The sequence below is a fragment of the Lodderomyces beijingensis genome (assembly GCF_963989305.1).
Source record: "Lodderomyces beijingensis strain CBS 14171 genome assembly, chromosome: 2".
NCBI classification, from domain to species: Eukaryota; Fungi; Ascomycota; class Pichiomycetes; order Serinales; family Debaryomycetaceae; genus Lodderomyces; species Lodderomyces beijingensis.
This window is the reverse complement of record NC_089971.1, coordinates 1,013,278-1,033,146: the sequence shown is the minus strand read 5'-3', so window position 1 is coordinate 1,033,146 and position 19,869 is coordinate 1,013,278. Positions and strand designations below refer to the sequence as shown.

General features: G+C 43.3%; 7 protein-coding genes across 7 annotated transcripts; 4 read left to right on the top strand and 3 right to left on the bottom strand. All coding sequences in view use genetic code 12, as the record gives it.

Moving 5' to 3' along the window:
- Positions 1-123: 123 nt before the first annotated feature.
- LODBEIA_P15950 (uncharacterized protein) lies at positions 124-1,038 on the top strand (the record flags this gene model as incomplete). Its single annotated transcript, XM_066971500.1, has 1 exon — positions 124-1,038. The coding sequence occupies one exon, from the start codon at positions 124-126 to the stop codon at positions 1,036-1,038; it is 915 nt and encodes a 304-aa protein (XP_066828533.1).
- Positions 1,039-1,210: 172 nt separating this feature from the next.
- On the bottom strand, positions 1,211-1,837 carry LODBEIA_P15940 (mitochondrial 54S ribosomal protein bL32m; the record flags this gene model as incomplete). Its single annotated transcript, XM_066971499.1, has 1 exon — positions 1,211-1,837. One exon carries the CDS (start codon positions 1,835-1,837, stop codon positions 1,211-1,213), a length of 627 nt encoding a protein of 208 aa, XP_066828532.1.
- A 1,099-nt stretch (positions 1,838-2,936) lies between these two features.
- Positions 2,937-4,139, bottom strand: LODBEIA_P15930 (uncharacterized protein; the record flags this gene model as incomplete). Its single annotated transcript, XM_066971498.1, has 1 exon — positions 2,937-4,139. The coding sequence occupies one exon, from the start codon at positions 4,137-4,139 to the stop codon at positions 2,937-2,939; it is 1,203 nt and encodes a 400-aa protein (XP_066828531.1).
- A 4,288-nt stretch (positions 4,140-8,427) lies between these two features.
- LODBEIA_P15920 (uncharacterized protein) lies at positions 8,428-12,447 on the top strand (the record flags this gene model as incomplete). Its single annotated transcript, XM_066971497.1, has 1 exon — positions 8,428-12,447. One exon carries the CDS (start codon positions 8,428-8,430, stop codon positions 12,445-12,447), a length of 4,020 nt encoding a protein of 1,339 aa, XP_066828530.1.
- Positions 12,448-12,530: 83 nt separating this feature from the next.
- On the bottom strand, positions 12,531-13,436 carry LODBEIA_P15910 (uncharacterized protein; the record flags this gene model as incomplete). Its single annotated transcript, XM_066971496.1, has 1 exon — positions 12,531-13,436. One exon carries the CDS (start codon positions 13,434-13,436, stop codon positions 12,531-12,533), a length of 906 nt encoding a protein of 301 aa, XP_066828529.1.
- A 1,629-nt stretch (positions 13,437-15,065) lies between these two features.
- On the top strand, positions 15,066-16,133 carry LODBEIA_P15900 (uncharacterized protein; the record flags this gene model as incomplete). The annotated part of the gene is made up of 1 exon (XM_066971495.1): positions 15,066-16,133. One exon carries the CDS (start codon positions 15,066-15,068, stop codon positions 16,131-16,133), a length of 1,068 nt encoding a protein of 355 aa, XP_066828528.1.
- A 2,573-nt stretch (positions 16,134-18,706) lies between these two features.
- On the top strand, positions 18,707-19,741 carry LODBEIA_P15890 (uncharacterized protein; the record flags this gene model as incomplete). Its single annotated transcript, XM_066971493.1, has 1 exon — positions 18,707-19,741. The coding sequence occupies one exon, from the start codon at positions 18,707-18,709 to the stop codon at positions 19,739-19,741; it is 1,035 nt and encodes a 344-aa protein (XP_066828527.1).
- Positions 19,742-19,869: the final 128 nt, after the last annotated feature.

The following is a 19,869-nucleotide window of genomic DNA, read 5'->3' as shown; positions in this document are numbered from 1 at the left end:
CTCAAACAGAGATGCAAAAAATGAAAATTAATTCTCATTTGGCCCAGCTTCTTTTTGGTTTTGATGAGAGAACAGAAAATATCTTACGCGCAGTGACCACAGCGGGTAAAATCACCCGACTTAATGATGGTGATGACTCTTCAAACCATTTGCAAACGCAGTGCCAGGTCTTTGTTTATCCAAGCTAGAGCCCGAGTCCAGTTCAGACCCTTAACGATGACCGTCTCTTCGTCTACGTCGTCGACGACATCGAAATCAACCCCCGTGCCACCTGACGTAGCAACGAAGCCTACTCCAACAGCAGCAACTTCCATTACTCCAGAAACTGATGGCGGCGAAGATCCAGAAACGACGACTCAGCAACCGATTATATTTGCTCCCGAGACGTATCAATACACCAAAGGGCACTTAGACATCGATGATGTCGCTCGTGACCCATTGGAACAGTTTAATCGCTGGTTTAAAGATGCTCAAGAGCAATTACCCAAGGGTTCAGACATCATCGTTGAAGCGACAACTTTCTCGACGGCGAGATTGCCCAGCGGTCGAGTTTCCAGCAGGATTGTCTTGTTGAAGGAGTTGGACAAGTACGGTTTTTTAGTTTACTCCAACTGGGGCACTTCGAAAAAATCGCAAGATCTCAACACTAACAAATATGCGAGCTTGACTTTTTTCTGGCCCCATATCCAACGCCAAGTTCGAGTTGAAGGGGTAATGGAGCACGTTACTCGAGAAACTAGCGAGCGCTACTATAACACTAGACCCCGCGGCTCCAAGATTGGCGCATGGGCCAGTCCGCAGAGCTCAACCATTGCCGCGAGGAGCGATTTGGACAAGTTGAACAACGATTTCGATGAGAAATTCAGAGATTTGAAAGATGACGAGATCCCGTGTCCTGAGTACTGGGGCGGAATTAGGATCGAGCCGTTGGAAATTGAGTTTTGGCAAGGTGGATTGAGTAGACTACATGATAGGATCAGTTTCAGAAGAGACAAGATCCACGACAAGAATTGGGAAATTTTTAGACTAGCTCCATAGAATTTTTACTTTTTTGATATATAGATAGACGCAACAGAGATTTAGAGTGGTTGAATATATATACACATCTATGTATACGTGTTACTTTTAAAGGCTCGTGGTTATTGAACTAGCAGCAAATATTCTATATATATACATGAGAATGTTGATTTTTTGTTCTTTTTTTGTTTTTTTATTTGCTCTTGCTCCTCTTCTGCTTCACCATATGCTCCTTGCTAAACAACGGCGACTCTTCCCTCTGCGGAACCCAATCTTTCTTCCTCAACAACCTCTCCTCATGTTTAGTATATTTCCCCGGGTAAATGATTCTCTCATCAACGGGATCCAAATGCTTTTGAGGATTCAAATCCTGGTCCTTAATTACACCATCGGCCCGCTTCATTCTTTTGAGAAAGGCACGAATCTCACCGAAGCAGTTCATGCACATGAAATGCGATCTCTTTGCGGCTCCGCAAGCGGGACACCTCACGATATTAAAGAGCGGCTTGATCTGTTTGTTGCCGGGCATGTACAACTTGATTCTCTTGCGCATGTACGAGGAGCGTTTCTTGGGGGCGGCTTTCAAGATTGCGCCGTTGTCGATCATAAATGGAGGATTGCTGGCGTTGTTGCTGTTCTCTAGCCACTCCTGCAATTCTGATAATCGTTGATCTTCATGATGGTCATGGTGGTGTTGGCAGGCTCGGGGCGAGGGGTGAGATGCGCCCCAGCGGAATGATATGGAGGGAAGTCTCGGTATGGCGCCGAGCACAGTCTCTTGGAGCGAGAAGAGTCCCCATGACCGAAGAGCTAATGACATGGTTGAATGAATGTAAAGCCACAGGCTGGTTTAACTGATGGAAAAAACGTATCTCCAGACCGTAGATATTTGAGTATGGTGGAAAATTTTTTGTCAGCCTGTCGCGACAATCGGTGAGACATAGTTTTTTTGCGACACTGAAAATACCCTTTTCTCACCTTTCTCACCTTTCGCAACCAGTTTCGGTTTCGCAATCGACGAAGTATTAGAGTGTAGGACATCCACCAAAGAGACAAGAATATAATTGTGCGCAATCTACAGGGCAAAACTCCAAAATTAAAAGTAAGAACCGGGGAAATCTCATTGATGAGTCCGGCTCTATCTCTTATCACAAACTTGCAAAATTTTCATGGGGAATGTGCTGCGATAAGCACATTGCTTAACCCCCCCCTCTTTCTAATTCAGGCCTAGAGCTTTTTCAGTGACTTCTACAAGCGTATCATGCTACTATTCTACAACGCATAGGAATAGTCTCATGGGTGTCGTCATCGAGTGGGTTGGTTGATTTCCACATCCCACCTTCACGCCTTGCGAAACGAAGCGAAACAAAGCACAATTAAGTTCATTTGCATAAGAGTATTGCCCATGTTGTTTTATTCCCTCATGTTATGGAAGCAGAGCAGCGTGTTTAGGAGCCGGCTTTATCTTGAGAACAGTTTTCTTTTTGATTGTGTATTTACAAACTTCCAGTCGCCTAATACGCCAGAAAACAACAAAAGAAAGAAAAAAGAAAAGATCCAATCAATCAATCAATCAATCAAACTTAATAAACACAGTACTTTAGATTTTAAATGTAGTGAAAAAAGCAACCACAACTCCTGAGACAGATTGAAGTATTTTTTTTTTTTATTTTCAACCAATCAATCAAAACCCCCCACAAGAAAAACACACATTTTCTTGCAAAGTTATTAAAAATATAAAAAGCAAAAACCCAAGATTTAGAAATGAAAAATTAGTAATATTACTCTTTGAATTCACGACTTTAATCTGTATACTTCTCTCCCGCTGTTGAAAGAGAAATCTGTTCTTCTTCCTTTTCCAATAATTATTCCAACGCTGAACTAAATAGCATAAACTTTCATTACGGCTCTCCCTCCCTTCAGTGGCCACTGATTTCGGTAGTTGCTCCTCTTATGCAATCGGCAACTGAACAACTAATCAAGCTTTCGTTATCGGTGTTGCTGTCGCTGACATTGTCATCATCATCTTTTGGGTTTTTGGACTTGATGAAACACTTGTACAAATTGCCCAGCTGTGTTGGTGCTGAAGGTGCTGATTGGTTCAATGATTTTCCCTTGAGAGAGTTTGAGTAGCTCAACGTGTTTCTCTTTCTAGGAGTAGTTGAAAACTTGCCCTGTCTCAAAGTGGGCAACATTCCCTGAGAAACACTGGCTCTGCTCATTGTTGGTCTTCTCAACGTTTGGCTCTCTTCATTGATCATTTCCGCATAGGAGTAGAAATTCACTTGCGATTTGGAATGTTTCAATTGTGGAGCACAGGCTTGAGAGGGACTCAAGGGCGATGTTGGAGCTTGCGCTTGTGGTTGTGGTTGTGATTGCGCTTGCGCTTGTGCTGGTGATTGTGCTTGCAATTGAGCTGATGCTGGTGCTACACTCGAGTTTGTCTCATCCAGCTGCTTTTTGGACAACTTGTCCAATTGCGTGAATGAAGTATTGTAGATGGAATTTTTCCTAGATGCTGGCGACATTGGTCTGCCCAAGGCCATGTTGAGTGCCACAACAGACGAGCTTCTTCTGCTCGAGTAAACCATATTGACATTGTCCAAGTTTGCATCTTCCTTGTTCAAGATGTGGGCAGTTGCATCCAACGCTGGTGGAATGAGGTCTTCGTGTTTGAAATAGGTTTGAAAGGGATTGCTGGTTGGTGAGTTTGATGTGTTCATCGAGATGGATGAGTTGTGGGTAGAAGATCTCGATCTCTGCGATGGGTTGGAAAAAGCGGTGGCTGGTTGTGAGAAATTGTGGAATGAGTTTGATAACGACGAGATTGAGTTTGATCTGTCAGTTTGTGGGTTTAAAAAACAGCAGTCTCTTTCGAAAATGCAGGAATCTTTCGACTCCAAAGAGGGCAACTTGCCACTGCCGCTGAAAGGTTGGTTAGACAACGATGAAGCCTGTTCGATATCCGAAGCCGCAATGTTGTGTGTGTCGGAGTTTTGGCTGCTTGGCTGCTCTTCGCTCAAATCCTCAGACCCAAACGAAAACAAGGCCAACTTTTGCTTTGTGGAGTTGGCTCTGGAGGGACTGCTCTGCAGTTGTTTTGAAATCACCTTAGTTGCCATGGCGCCAGTGTGGGTTTGGTATACTTCTGTTTGACGTCACCGCAACTTCAAGTGTGGGTCGGATGGCAATATACAGCTGATTAGTGTGTGTGTTTTTACGTTCGACTCTCAAAGTGGGCTCTTGTCCAAGTTGAAAGTGTTTTTTTGTTTCTTAAAAATAAAAGAAAAAAGAATGCAAATGAAATGATGGGGTGGATAGAAGCTGAAACGAAACGAATAAAGAAGGGCAAGCCAACTGTAGGTGAATATAAATATATATATATGGGGTTGTAATTTTAATAAACCAAGAAGTGATTGGATATACGGGCTGATGAAGGCTGGCAAACAGTATGGAAACAGAGCAGGGGATATGGGTGTATAGGGATATGGGGGGGATGGTTAGAATCTCAGTGCTTATATATATTCTAGCCCAGCGAGTGTCAGTATCAGTGTGTTCATTTGTTGTTTCTTTGGCCGAACCTCACACCCCCCCCCCCCCCCCACTATAGACCGCCCTTGATAGTGCACTACAGGGCACGATACTGCCAAATTACATTCAGTGGTTTTGTGTAATTGTTTTTCCCTCGCCCAATTAGAAATGAAAGAAATTTGAAAAAGTGTGACGTCCTCCAGATCCCCAAACTCAACTCCCCTGCCCCCCCCACCACCACCAGTACTACAACCACTAGACAAGAACAACAGCAACAACCTCAACAAGAAGAAACAAGAGCCAGCGCTCTTCTTAATGAACGGAATTTCAAGGCTGGCAGCAGCTTATGCTTCATCTGTATCTCTCCCCCCCCCACTCTTAATATCAGATATCAAACGGAGATGAAAATTCCCTTTTTTTTTTGAAAAAAAAACAAAAATTAACAAACGGAATGCATGGCTTATCTCTTTTGCCTGCTGCTGCTGCTGCTGTTAAAGTTGTTATTGTTGTTGTGGTTGTTGTGGTTGATGGATTGGCTATTTTTTCTCCCCAATTAATTCTCAAATTATTTTCCGATCGTCCCCGATGCAACAAACAAAAAGAAAATTTTAGAGCGCCCGATTCTTATCGACCTGCACTGGCTCCCGTTGCCGTTGTTGGTGAGAGGTTCTAGATTAACCAAAACCTCCCCCCCTCCTTCTTCCTCTTCTTATGCTCTCTTTATCTGCCCCTGTCGTTCACATCCACAGTTCTGCTTCTGTTCAAACAACGTGCACCCCGTTTCATCTTTTTCAATAAGAGATCTAGTTCGTTTCCGTTTTCGTTCTTTTGGTTGGTTCCCTCAGAGTCGAGATCAGGGTCGTTTATTGTCACTTTATCGAAAACAAGAACAAGCTCTTTTTTTGCCCCCCCCCCTTCGAATACGGGGTCTGAGGTTGCATCAGAAATTAATTGTTTCAACAAGCACTTCCTCGTCGTCCTCCTCTCCCTTTGCGTCTGTTGAACAGCTAAAAACAAGGCACCCATGCTTTTTGTTCCTTGTCTTGCAGTTTCTAGTGCTAAATTCGAGAAACTTGTCCACCTCTTTCCACACTGGTAAACAACTACACTGCTGCCGAAGCCGTATTTTTCTAGTGGCTGGCCCTGGGCTCTGGGCACCGGAAACACCTCGCTCGCGAAAAGAAAGGAAGAAAAAAAAAAAAAGATTCTGGTGCCGTACAAAAGCATCTCGGGTGAATCTTTAATTCTTCGTTTTTATTTCTTCAAGTTGCAATTCTCGCAACAACCTTTCTTTGAGCGTATGTGTCTCTTGCTCAAGTCTCAGGCGGCTGGGGGTCGTCTACAGACACGATGAGAGCAAGAACAAGACCCCCTAGACCCCGTTTTGAGTGATGGCAATGATGATGGCGCGCGAGACGGAGCCAAAGCCAAAGCTAAAGCCTCGCTAGAGAGAAGGACGTGGGCTATTCACACTCTGCATCCTTATATGGCAACACACCTTGTCCAAGTTCAAAATTTGACAAGGAGGTGACGCCCCATAATTTGAAATACTCTAGCTCTACTTGCCAGATGATTGATACAGCTACTGGCACTGCTGCTGATAGTGATACAGATACCTGTGAAGATTTCCCCCAAGCTCACTAAAATTTTAATTGCAAGAGCCAAGACAAAATACTCGCAACAGTTTTTCAAGTTTATTTCCTTGATAAGAAGAGGGTGTAAAAAGCCGCAAGGCTCGAACGAAAAGCAACAAAAGCCATCTTATTGGCACATAGAACCATGTCTTAGACATAAAGTCACACCTTTTCAATTTTAAGATCATCAACGATGAGATGCTTGTGAATCTATTGGTTTCAGACATGTATGTTGCAGCTCGTGGTTGAGCACGCGAGACATTCACACCCCCCCCCTCTTCTCATTTTCCAGCTAAGCTTCGATTACCAATGACGTAACCAATGGATGCAAAAAAAGAAAACAAGGCGTTTGATTGTGTCTTTTTCTTTAATTAAAATTGGCCACAAGGAGATCTTCATGAGTTTACCTATCGGGATACAACGCCAACTTCACTCAGACTTGGTACTTGCGAAAATAGGGTCTTCGCTATGAAATTGGCCACATTTTCATATGCTGCGCACATACCATGCAATACCAGTTTGTTGAAGGTGCAACTGCGCAGGTCACGCCTTGAAGTGCGAGAGAAAGGGGGGGGGGGTGCGTGGAACGGCACATGTAGCTGGATCTTCGTTGGTACTCTCACCCTCTGTAACTACTGCTCATCTCAGGGCAGTCCTAATGTCTCGACAACAACCAAGCCTGCCTCTTCGTCACACTGCCTTGACTGACTTGAGCAACGATGCAAACGGTGTAAAAAAAAACCCTTTGAGTTCTGGACCTCCCAAGCATTTTGACATCATAGTTTTCTTTGCAAAAATAAACAAACACAACCCTTTTTTTTCATGTCATGCGTGACAAGCATGATTTCAAATTGGTTTTAGACATGTTTTACCTGTCTTGATCTTTATTCTTCAAAACCCCGTTTGATTGATAGAGAGGCTGTTCTCTTGTTTTCGCATGCTATGGTGACTGTCGCAACTTGCAACGTCATTATTTCTGGCGTTTTAGTGTACTTTGAACATCAGGGTTGGAATCAGGGTAATGATGGTCCCGGCTTATGACGTATTCGTGCTATAACCCGGCTAAGTTCTTTACCTCGTTTATTTGCAGCCTATTTCTCATTTCCCGATCTGCCAACTACAAAAGAATAAACCCGCTTCGGAGTTAAAAATTTAGAGGTTTGTAAAAGTTGGAAAAAAAGTTTGTCATCAATCAAACTGGTGCCCCAAACCCCTATTGAGTTCCTTCAAAACCTCTTGGGGGAACTCATTACAGCTGTAGTTGATGGTTTATGGGATATAAAGACGAGTACCCGTGGATATACCCCTATTCTCAAGGGCATTTGCAACCTTTTTTTTTTTTTGTTTTTTAGCTTTAGTTTCAGTTTTTTTTTTTTTTTTTTTTTCTGCTAGAACTTAACCACAACCGAAGGAATTGTATTCATACCATGACAATTGCCTTCTTTCATAGCTGGAAACTTGATTTGTCAAAATCCGTTGGGTTTTCTCATGATGAACTCTTGCGGATTTGCCCAGTTCTCAACACACAGATATTTCGCTGTAAAATGCAGACTTTTTTTTTTAATCATCTGTAGAGAGTATAGAAATCTACGGACCACATTTATCAGTTAATTGACCAGGGAGGCATTCATCAACGGCATGGTTTTGATCAGCAGTAGTGTAACTGTTGATAAGCTTCCTTTTTTTTTTTTTGGCCGGTTTGCGCTTCATGTTGATGCATAATAAAACACCTTTAGACTAAGCGCAAGGGGGCTCATTTTCCACAGTTTCTACCACAGTTCTTTCAAAATTGCTTGTATCTCGGTTCTCCAACATCTTTCATACACAGTCAATGCGCATATACTTATAACATCCAGCTCGAGGGTGCATTGGACTCACCAGAATCACGTCGTCTCTATAAAGCACCAAAAAAACTTTACTCCAAAACAGCATTCATAAAATTGCCAAACGAAAGAAAGAAATTCTTTTGGGTTCAAAATTTCTTCTCCATATACGCATTCAGAGTGTGAGCATTGACCATGATAGGCTTCTTGTAAGGGACTCTCATCTTGTTAGAGTGTTGCCACTACTTGTTCCAGCACCAGCTTTTTTGCAACCATAGAGTTTTTATTTTTGAATCTTTTTTTTTTTTTTTCTATCCGCATTGTTGGAGAATAATCACAATGGAACTAACGTCAATACACTATCCTCCACACTTGGCAACTTATATAAAACCAGCTTTTACATACAAACAGAGGCAACAATAATGGGGCCTGCCAACAACAATGCCTCGGACAACGAGCAGCAGGCCTCGCCGCGGTCGCCAACACCACCAGCGTTACCACCACAAGCACCACCACCAAAAAAGAGTTTATCAGCTAGGTCCCTACAGTCTTTATACCCATTCCAACCGATAAATCAAGCAAACCCTGCAATTCAACCGCTACGGCCGTTGGCAAGTGTGCATTCCCCACTGCTATCTCAAGCATCCTCGATACCGCAGGTCCGGCCTCTGATGGAGCGAGATCGAAGCACGACATTGTCTTCACTAGATATACCATTCCATTCAGTAGAGAGAGAACATAGCCAAAGAGACAAGATCAAACAACAGCGCAATGGCGATTCCCATGATTCGGGATCCAAAAACAGCTATTTCAATCTACAAAAGCAACGGCCGGAGATGATGCGCGAGCGAAGTGCCACTTTTCCCGAGATTTTCCACCTTGAATCAATGAAGGCTTCGAGAACTTCCACCACGGCAACACCAACGGCAACGTCGCCGTCTTCTTTAAAATCCGTCACTTTGAGCCATCCTGAAAGCCCCACTTGGCTATTGAGCGATCTTTTATCGAATCTAAGCTCGTTAAAGGATAAAGACGAGCACTACATTGTCCAAATATCCAACGACCTCGTGCATCTTTTCCAAACTTATGCTCACCTCGAGGAAGAAGTGCAAATCACAACCGTTCTACCGCGAATTCAATTTATGCTATATCACCCCGTTTCCGAGGTGCGGTCAGCGTGCTATCGGATTTTGAGACACTTGATAACCAGCTACCAGAACCTCATTCTCCTTGTGCAGCTGAAGATACTCATATTCATCATCATGAGCTTGGCTAATGACCAATCGCGGTATAACTTGGTGGAAATGGAGCAGGCGTTGAAATTGATCAGGAAGTTTTTAACCATCGACAAGGGTGCTAATTTGTTATCTGTCGGAGTGATCAAGTCCTTGATTGCCGTGGTGGAAAGTAACGATATCGACGACCATCGGAGCTCAGCTATCGTGGCCAACTACGGCGTAGCTGTCGAACCCATCTCCGAAGGATTTAGACATGCATGTTTGGAGACCTTGTGTGAGATTGCATTGGTGAAACCCGAGTTGATTTTCCATGCCGGTGGGTTCAAATTGATTATCACTTCGTTGATCGAAGACCCCTTTGAAATTTCGTCGAGTTGTTTATTAATCATCCTCCGACTATTAAATTTTGAAAATTCGCGCAAGTTCTTGAGAAACGGGTTTGACTTGGACTCTTTAATTGCGGTGTTTTCCACTGATGAACCAGACACCCTGGAGTCGCTAGAGTCCTTCAACAACAAGTTTAAAAAAATCTCCAACTATAAACTACAGAGAGTCGCTTTTCTCATTTCCTCCTTGCTAAAGGACTTCAACGGGCTAATGGCATTCTCGATACATGACTTTACCAGTATCAGAAACCTAATGCTAAATCTAACGAAAAAAAACTCTCGTGCCCAGAATTTCATCTTGGACATCTTGCTCGACTGCTTGAGGTTTCAAGTGTTTCCGTGGTTGCAAAGCAGTCCAATTGGTGACTTCTTGACCCGTTTCAACGACCTCAAACGACTGCAACTGGTTCGCACGCAAGGTTCGAATTGGAAGAAACATGAACGCAGGAATTTCCCGTTTGAATATGATGAGATCAAGGACCATTTTACCGCTGGGATTGTACGCCATTACACCGGCTTGCTTACATATGTACTTATAAAGAATGGCATCTTTGAAAGCTTGCTCACGATTATAAATGGACCGGAGAGTCCAAATGATTTGAAAAAAAAATCAACTTTGTTGCTAACTAAATTATACACCGCGGCCAATAATTTACTACCATACGAGCTGATTACATGTGAGATGCGGTTGCCAAACGTGTCCACCCAGGTGTCATTTGAAGTTGTAAGAATGACGCGCTCTAAAGCTGACGCCAACACCGAGTTCAACTCCTACGTCAAGTCCAAGATCAGTGACATATACGTGCAGTCCAATTCCCACGTCAATGACGACGAGTTTAAAGCAATGATCACAAACAGCAGGGTATTGGCTATAAAGGAGTACGAGGAATGGAACTGGACTTTGCTCATTGACATCATTCAAGGACCATTGAACAACCCACGACGGCTCGAAGAAGTCTTGGAAAGGTCACCCAAGTTTCTTAAGCGGTTAATGTCCTTTTTCAGGCCGTTTAAATATCGATTTGCAAACACTTCGAAAAAGGCCAAGAATTTCCAAAAGTACTTGACTGCCGGTTGCCTGCTACTTGAAATGTTGCTCACTTCAAATGTCGGGTTGAAATACCTTGCCAATAGCAAAATGATGCCGCAACTTTCAGAGATTGTTGCCCAAATCGACCCATACAGCGGCATTAGTTCCAATGACCCCATATTGGGAGCACGCAGGTTTGAAAGCGCAGCGTCATTGGGGTATGTCAAATTCATTGGAGTGTTGAGCAACACATCGGAAGGATTGGAACTTTTAACGTCGTGGCAGATTTTCACCTTGATATTCAACATCATCTCGGCAACAAACAAACCCGAGAGCAGCAACAAGATTTTTGTCTTGAGTCTTTTCAAAAATGTCAATTTTACCATGAGTGACTCGCCATTCCGCGGTCTCCTCAAGATGTGCTTTAGTGTTTCAAGCTACAAGATCAAAATCCATTTGCTTAAAAATCTCATCCCAAGCTTATTTGCAAGAAAAGACTGCGAGTTGCTATGCATCGAGATTCTCGTTGAAAACTTGTATGATTCGCATCTGGACATTGTGCTACGGTCAATCGAACAACTATACGAGCACTACAAAGCAAATGACTTCAATAACATCGAGCCGTTATTGACGCGGCGCCCCGCGGTCGCCATTTTGTCAAATTATCAAGTTGGACGCAAGTTCTTGGTGCATTTTCTTACTAATCCAGAAGGATTTGCCTATCTCTTGGAGGACGGATTCTTGGAAGACGAATTTAATAGGTTTACCCATATTGAAAATTTCTCCTTTACCAGGAAAATCGATCAGTTGATCCGGCAACAGTTTTACCCATATGTGAATACCAGCGCGATTGAAGTTCAAACATGCGAAAGTGGGATTGAAAGCTCGTCGCTTTATTTTTTCAAATGTTTGTTGTCGACTGAGGAAGGGTTGATTTTCTTCCAGGATGGTCTGGGGAAAGCGTTTCTTGATCATTTGATATCCACGATTGAAATCATATTCAACCAGATAAACAAGGACGATGAGTTTTTGGACATTGATAACCAGGACCAAATCCATTGCGATTTGCTCAACTTGCTCAAACAAAACCTATGGATGATTGGGCAAATCGGTTCCGGCAAATATGGCATCCAGTTACTTGACCCCATGTACAATATCAATTTGAAATCTTCAGTGATCGAGCTTGTTTTGGACAATTTCAGCCATTGCCCGCTTTGGGAAATCCGAGGCTTGTGCTTTTACGTCATTGGCTTGTTTTCCACCACGGTTGAAGGCATCGAGATCTTGGATGAGTTTGGCTGGTATGTGGTTTTGGACCAGTATGGCCAGAGTAAAGGGTTAGCGTACCCCAAATCGCGCTCGGATATCATCACCACCACCACCAAGAAAAACCAGGATCGGGCTAATCTTTTCAATCTTGAAATTGTTAACCCATATCGGGATTTCCAATACTATCTCATCTTCAGCAGTCTCGTCGAAAAAACCATTGAAGACTCATTGCCTCCTTTACAGCTCAAGGTCATTCAAAACTTGCAAAACTTGAATGCGATATTATCTAAAATCGAGTACAAGTCTGTGCGAGACTTGTCGCGGTTGAAAATTCAAGAACAGGCAAGCGAGATCTTCAATGACGTTGATTTGTTTCTTGAAGTTGTGCGGTTGATTGACAAGGGCAATTTCTCATTCCATAAGCGGGCATTCATTTTTAGATTGTTCACCAAAGACACGAGAGTTTTGGAAGATGTGCTAAAGAAAGAAAGAGGAGGTTCATTTCGGATTCAGAATTAGTCAATAATGTATTAACAGCTTTTTTCGTCATCTTTTGATATACATATATACGTATATGTAAATGAGAAATATGTTTTTTTTTTTCACATTTGCTGCCTCTTCTTTCTCTTTTTGCCGGGGGTGGTAGTAGCCATGGGACTAAACACCAACTTCCCATCAATTCCCAAATCGAATTCGACACCGTTATAATGATGCTGGTTCAGCTGATTGACTTGGTCAATAGTGAGCGGCTTGTTGTTGGCGTTAACTAAGTTGGGGTGAGTTCTTATCGCCCACGAGTCGACGCTCTGCGGGTTCTGTTCAAATTGGATCAATTCGTCATTGACCAGCTCCGGTATCTTTTCTAGAAGATATAGATTCAAAAAGTAGTTTGCATTGATTGATGTTTGCTCTTCTTCGCTGTTCTTGTGGTCGTGTGTCTCGTCGTTGTCGTTGTCGTTTATTAACAATGCTAACGTTTTAGACAATTTCGGCACGTCTTTCACCACCTGTTTTAATCGTCGACTAGATTCATCGTCATCAATGACATATCGTTGATCATCACCATGGTGGAGGTGGGAATTAGTTTCAGCGCCACCACCTTCCAACTCATCTAGAATATTCAATATTGCTTGATTCCGACGCTGATAATACGACAATGTTATCCTGAGGTACTTTTCAGCTTGAAAGCTCTTTTCTAACGTCATTGAGGCCTTTTTGTACCGTTCTTGAAGTTGTTCGTATAGCGCTTGAATCCCGTCAAATGACTTGCTCTTGATTTCCTCCTCAGTTGGTAAACCTTCATATGGATCTTGATCTGTGGTAGTCGTGTTGGTCGTCGTGTTGGTCGTGTTGGTCGTCGTGTTGGTCGTGTTGGTCGTGTTGGTCGTGTTGGTCGTGTTGGTGGTGGTTGTGTGGTTGACGCTTGGAGATGTTGTAGTTGGTGGATTATGTGAATGCGGCTCTGATTTCACCTCCGCTGGTGGTGGTGGTTCTAATAGTTCCGTCATTGGTTCTTTTCCCTTTTTTATTCTGTTTGTTTTTTTTTGTTTTCAAGCAACTTCTGTGAAGATCAAGTTGAGTTGATCGAGTTCTTAGGATGGTGGGTGAAATTGATACTTTGTTTGATGTGTTCGGCAGCAAGGCGCTACCATATGAATGAAGTTATGTCTCACATACATCGTTGATTCCATGCCATCATCAATGGCGAATACACTCGTCCGGGAAAGAGAGATGAAACTCTACCTTTCTTCCCCTTCGAGTTGCTACAAAGTGGGAATAGCCATAAGCCAGAGCGTGGATGAGCTAGGTGTGTTATCTTTTAAAACCCAATTTCTGGGGCACTGGTCATGGCCCCACTCGATCAAGTTGCGCATATCCCTTCAATTCTCAATTTTGCTGCCAAATTTGCAGAGGGAGTTCCCACAACCATGACGTGATACACCTACTTTAATGAAAAATTGCAGGTGCTTTGAAAATACTGGGTCATGACTCGAGGGATTCCTATATTTTCACCATTTCCAATTGGGCAGAAGGGTTTGGTGGCTTTCCTGAGGTACTTGCAGCCACAATCGTCACCACCACTTCAAAAGTGACCGACGAACCGCTAATTGTTGTCAACATCCTAAATATAGAAGCAAGGGAGCGAACTGGTATTTGCTAAGGTTTTGACAGCCTTGTCTTCCCGAAGTGCAAGTCGGCGCGTTGATTTCGATCAAGGGGTTCACCAATCAGAACGTGAGATTGTGTGTATGTCTGCTGCGGCCCACGGAAGTTGTTGCTGCTCGTCTTGAAGAACTATGTGACAAAGATTGAAAGAGGGGAAGAGGCATACGGGAGGATATAAATTTATATGGGAGTTATTTTTAGCAAATGTGGTAGGTCTTGAACCAGTCACTATGGCCGCTGCTGCTGCTGCTGCCTTTTTTTTCCCTTTTTTGGACTCCCAATTGATGCTGGAAATTGGAACGGCTGGATGGCAAAGCCGTTCCTAAATGCTCGCAGGCTGCTGTAGGAAATCATTTTGATGGACTTTATCAGTGAATGGAAAAGATAAACTGGCTCTTGACATGTGTGGTTTATTCAATACCCTATCGAATGAATAATTCAGACATTCAAGGAGGCAGCGAGGTGGTGAGAAGGGAAGGGGGGGGGGAGGATTTTGGCAACCTTTCTGGTGGGGACAGTTATTGCTGCACTTGCAACAAAATATCATTTGAATTTAAACTCAGATGGTGAGAGTGGGGTGGCGGCGGCGGCGGCGGCGGTTGTTGTTGTTAATGGAGCGGGCAACGTGTTGGGTACTGCGGCTATGTCCATTCTTCAACAAAATTTGATTCAATCCACTGCTATAGTCTACATTAGCAAAGGCTTAACAAGAGGAGGACGAAGAGGAGGAGGAGGAAGAGGAGGAGGAGGAAGAGGAGGAGGAAGAAGAAGAAGAAGGGGGGTGGCTGAGCTTTGCAGCAGAGTCTATTATTGGGGATAACTTTGCAAATTTGCTGCCTCGTTGTATCAGGTTTTACAAACTTGACTTGAGATTGGAATATAAAAGAGGGTCAACCTCATTCCCTTCTCGTGGATTTTTGTCATCATCATCATCATCATCATCACCACCACTCTTTGCAAAAACATTCATAATGAAGTTTCAAACCATCGCCGCCGCTGTTCTCGCTTCCGTTGCTGCTGCTCAGGCTGGCTACGTCAAGTACTCCACGTCTAGTAGTTGCTGTGAAGATAGCGAAATCACGACTTTTGACGATGATTTCGCTTTAGGCATCAAACCCATTTGCGACGATGTCATCTACATTGCCTATGAGGTTGACGACGGCCAATTGGAACACAACAATGAGACCGTTTACTGTGAAACCTACCCTACTCACTACCCTACTTACTACCCTACTCACTACCCCACACCAATCGACGAGTGCGATGAAGAATGCTCTACAACTTACTACCCTACTCACTACCCTAAACCAATTGATGAGTGCGATGAAGAATGCTCTACAACTTACTACCCTACTAAACCAGTTGATGAGTGTGATGAAGAATGCTCCACCACTTACTACCCTACTCACTACCCCACACCAATCGACGAGTGCGATGAAGAATGCTCTACCACTTACTACCCTACTAAACCAGTTGATGAGTGTGATGAAAAATGCTCTACCACTTACTACCCTACTCACTATCCTAAACCAGTTGATGAGTGTGAGGATGAATGTAGCACCAGCTACAGCACCACCACCTACTATACAGCACCGGTATCAGAATGTGACGAAGAATGTGAGAAGGAAAAGACGAAGCATGAGAGCAAGTACAAGACTTACTATAAGCGTGAAGACTATTACTCCAAGAAGAAGAGTGCATATGACGACTTGTGCTACGAATACTGCTCGGTTGATATCAGCTGCTACGACACTTTCACTTTGTGCGATGGCGTTCTTACTGACGAGGAGAAGAAAATAGGTTCAATCGTTGCCAACCACCAATTCCAATTCGATAACCCTGTTCAACATGACGCGTTGTACTCTAGTGGATGGTCTATTGTCTACAAAAACGGCTACTACTTGTTGGCCTTGAACGGATCCACCACTTTCTGGGAATGTGCCGTTGATGACTATGGCACTTACAAGATCTACGATAAATGCATCGGTGGTCAATGTGACGAAGTTGAGATTGTCATCATCTTTGACAAGTGCTACTAAGTTTATCATCACGGAGACTTTTTGAGGAAAAAAAAAGATGTGCATTCCCTGTTGTCGGTTCGGTTTAAGTTTTCAATTTTTCATGGCATGCCGTTGAGAGTCTTTGCTTTTCATGGGTTCAAAGTGCTTTGTTTTTTTTTATTGTCTTTTTTGTATATACATCTTGGTGGTTTTTTTTCGGTCCGTTCTCAAAATTCAACTTTTCGGTTTGATCTTTTACAGGTCATATATAGGTCCTCATAGTCTCCGGTTTAAGAGTTTAAAAAAAGCCACATCTTTTCTTTTTAAAATATCGAAAACGGCTCTATCCTTTTTTTTCACTCTGGATGCCATAATCTGCATTATCGAGTTGTGTTTTAAGCAGTATTGAAACCAAATTTCTCCTGTAGATCTCGCTTGGTGGGAATAAAGTGTGCCTATAAATCACTGTAGGACGAATGAAATGCCGCTCAAGCGCTCATTACACTAGTGAGCTACGAGGATGGCATTGTTTAAGCTACAAAAACATCAAACCTGTTAGCACTGGTTGCTCTTCTGTAGAGATGGCGGAGCTTTGAAGCAGATTATGGACACATACAGTAAATTGTGATAGATAATATGCAAAAAGTTAAAGATACAAAAAATCTCGTGGGCATCAAGATCGACGTCGATCCGTCTCTTTTTCAGGAGTCGATTGACTTTGACCGCGGTGGATCATTTCAATTCTCTCTACTACTAATGCTCATTTCCACTGCACTTGTGAAGATCATTGCTCAAAAGTGTCTGTGGTGACTTAAGATTGCAAAAAAAAAAAAATTTGAGATGTGTATGGTTCCAGTTCTGGGTACAAAAATAAGATTGCGTTCGAGTAAAATTCATGGAGGTGGGAGAAAATCCCTCACCCAGACGGGGGTGGTCGGGGCGGACAGAGCAAGGGAAAGGCCCCGTTAATCACATACACGAAGAGTGGGTTTTGAGAAGAAGTGTAGAGAAAATAGATGTGAAACGCATTTCAATTCTGCTTGACGAATTTGAAAATGTGTGCACTGTGGGCACTTCATTCAAACGGTTGCGAAAAAAACAAAAAACAAAAAAAACAGTGTGTGTGTCAGTCAACGTCTGGTGTATATGGTGTACACGGAGCTTTGAGAAAATCCCGCAACCCTTAGGCCCACCCCCACATGAACATTAAACCAACACAGATGACGCAACCTTTACCTTACTGATTTGACCCCACTCGCGGGAATTTTAGGGATTCTAGACATTCTAGGGAGTTTGTGGTAATTGGGGCCAATGCTGACTTGTTGAACCCAACCCTTGTCAAGCAAGACTCCCGCCTCTGGTGTTGAATGTGTACCAATTGCTCAAGGGGGAAAGAAGAGGGAAATCACAAAAAGAAGGTGAAGCTGAACACTACACATGTTGTGCTAGGGACATTGGGCATTCGATCAAGATGTGTTGGCCACACACACACACACGAACAATGGGTGGTTGATGAAGCGATCTTGCGCTTATCTCTCATGTCTTCTCGTGTGGGTAGTTTTCCATGAAAGGCGGCCCCGCCCCTGGATCGGTCGTTCAGACAGATGACGCAAAATCAAGACCCGACACCACACCGTTTTCAACACCGGTGAAACATTATTATTCGATTTCAGGGGGGGGCAGGGGAGACTGGGCTGAGTTGAGATTTGCGAGTGGAAAGATCTTCATTTAGGTGTCTTTGATAATTAGTCACCCTCATTTTGTTGATGCGAGTGAGTACCAGCGGGAAGATCTCAGCCAGTGGTATACGCGCACAACACTACCGCCGCTGCCGTTGCTTGATGTATGCGTATGCTTTTCTTTAAGTCTACAATTTACGACCTGGTGATGAAAAATGAAGAATTCAAAAATTTCTCGTATTTGTCCAACGGCTTTGGCGTGTCAAATTTTTTTTCCTACCCCCAGATCTTCTCAACAATAAGCAAAATGGATCCAAGAAAAATGTGTTATACAGCCCATTTTGTCAGGGGGGGGTGACGGAAGCAAAATCTCAAAAATCATTATCACAAGACGATTGAGTGAAGAAATGTTCACAATTGGGGATGAAGGGTGATGTCGGGGCCGCTGCTTTGGCTCATTTGTCTCTTGGAGCCGCAGGTCTTTGCGCAAATTTCCCTGAAACGGATCTAAAAAAACAAAAAAAACAAGTCCGACACCGTTCGATCAAGAGGTTGCAAAATTCAAGGGGGCATTCGTTATTCAGGGGCGAGAGGGAGACTCTTACTTGTGAGAAGACTGTTCATGGACTCGATTATTGCAAGAATGCTTGGCACACACCGCTCATGGGTGAAAAGACGGGCCAGACTTGGAAAAATGCCGGTGGTGGTGGTGGTGGTTGTTGCTGTTGTTGTTTTATTTTTGTCTACATGAGAGATGGCATTCATACTTATCTCCAACATCGTTTTGAAAACTGACCCTTCCCAACTCCAAACCTCATCCACAAGCACCAAAAAATGGTATAAATATCGAGCCAGAATCCACCTTCAATCCTCGATCTTGAAATGAATATTTTCCTCATCAATCACTTCCATTGATAACTTCTCATCATCAATATGCATCTCTCAATCACCGTTGCCTTAGCTGTTGTTTCCGCTGTCCAAGCTGGTTACGTCAAGCCATACAAGACTTCGTGCTGTGAAGACAGTGAAATCACCACTTTTGATGACTACTTTGCTTTAGCTATCAAGCCATTATGTGAGGACAAACTTTACATTGCATTTGAAATCGATGATGGCCAGTTGGAACACAACTGTGACACTGTTTGCTGTGATGTTGCTTACGCAACACCTTATTACGACGATTACTACGATGATGACTATGATGATGACTATGATTATGACTGTGACGATGACTGCTACAGCACTTGCTACGATGACTGTGACGATGACTGCTACAGCACTTGCTACGATGACTGTGACGATGACTGCTACAGCACTTGCTACGATGACTGTGGCGATGACTACTACCCAGACCCAGTCTATGAGGACTGCGACTACGACTGTGACGATGACTGCCACACTACTTGCTACGATGACTGCTACAGTACTTGCTACGATGACTGCGACGATTACTATGGCGACGATTACTATGGCGACGATTACTATGGCGACGACTACTATGGCGACGACTGCTGTGACTACGACTGCTGTGACGACGACTGCTGTGACGACGACTGCGATGAACACAAAAAATACTACTCCGGCTACAAGAAGAAGAGAGGCGACTACTACTCCAAAAAGAAGAGCTCATATGACTACTTGTGCTACGATTACTGCTCGGCTGATATCAGCTGCTACGATACTTTCACTTTGTGCGATGGCGTGATCACCGATGAAGAAAAAAGAATTGGGGAAATTGTCGCTAACCACCAATTCCAATTTGATTTCCCAACTCAACCAGATGCCTTGTTTACCTGTGGATGGTCTATTGTCTACAAAGACGGCTACTACTTGTTGGCCTTGAACAAATGCACCACTTTCTGGGAATGTGCCGTTGATGACTGTGGCACTTACAAGATCTACGACAAATGCATCGGTGGCCAATGCAGAGAAGTTGAAATTGTCGTTATTTACGACAAATGCTACTAAGTGGCAACAGAACGCTTTGGGAACAAAAAACTTGATCTAGATGTGAGTTTTGGTTATTTTTCTTTTGGTTTTTTTTTCATTCATTCTTTCATTTCTTCCTGGATTCCTGGTGGCTGTTGACTCGGTTA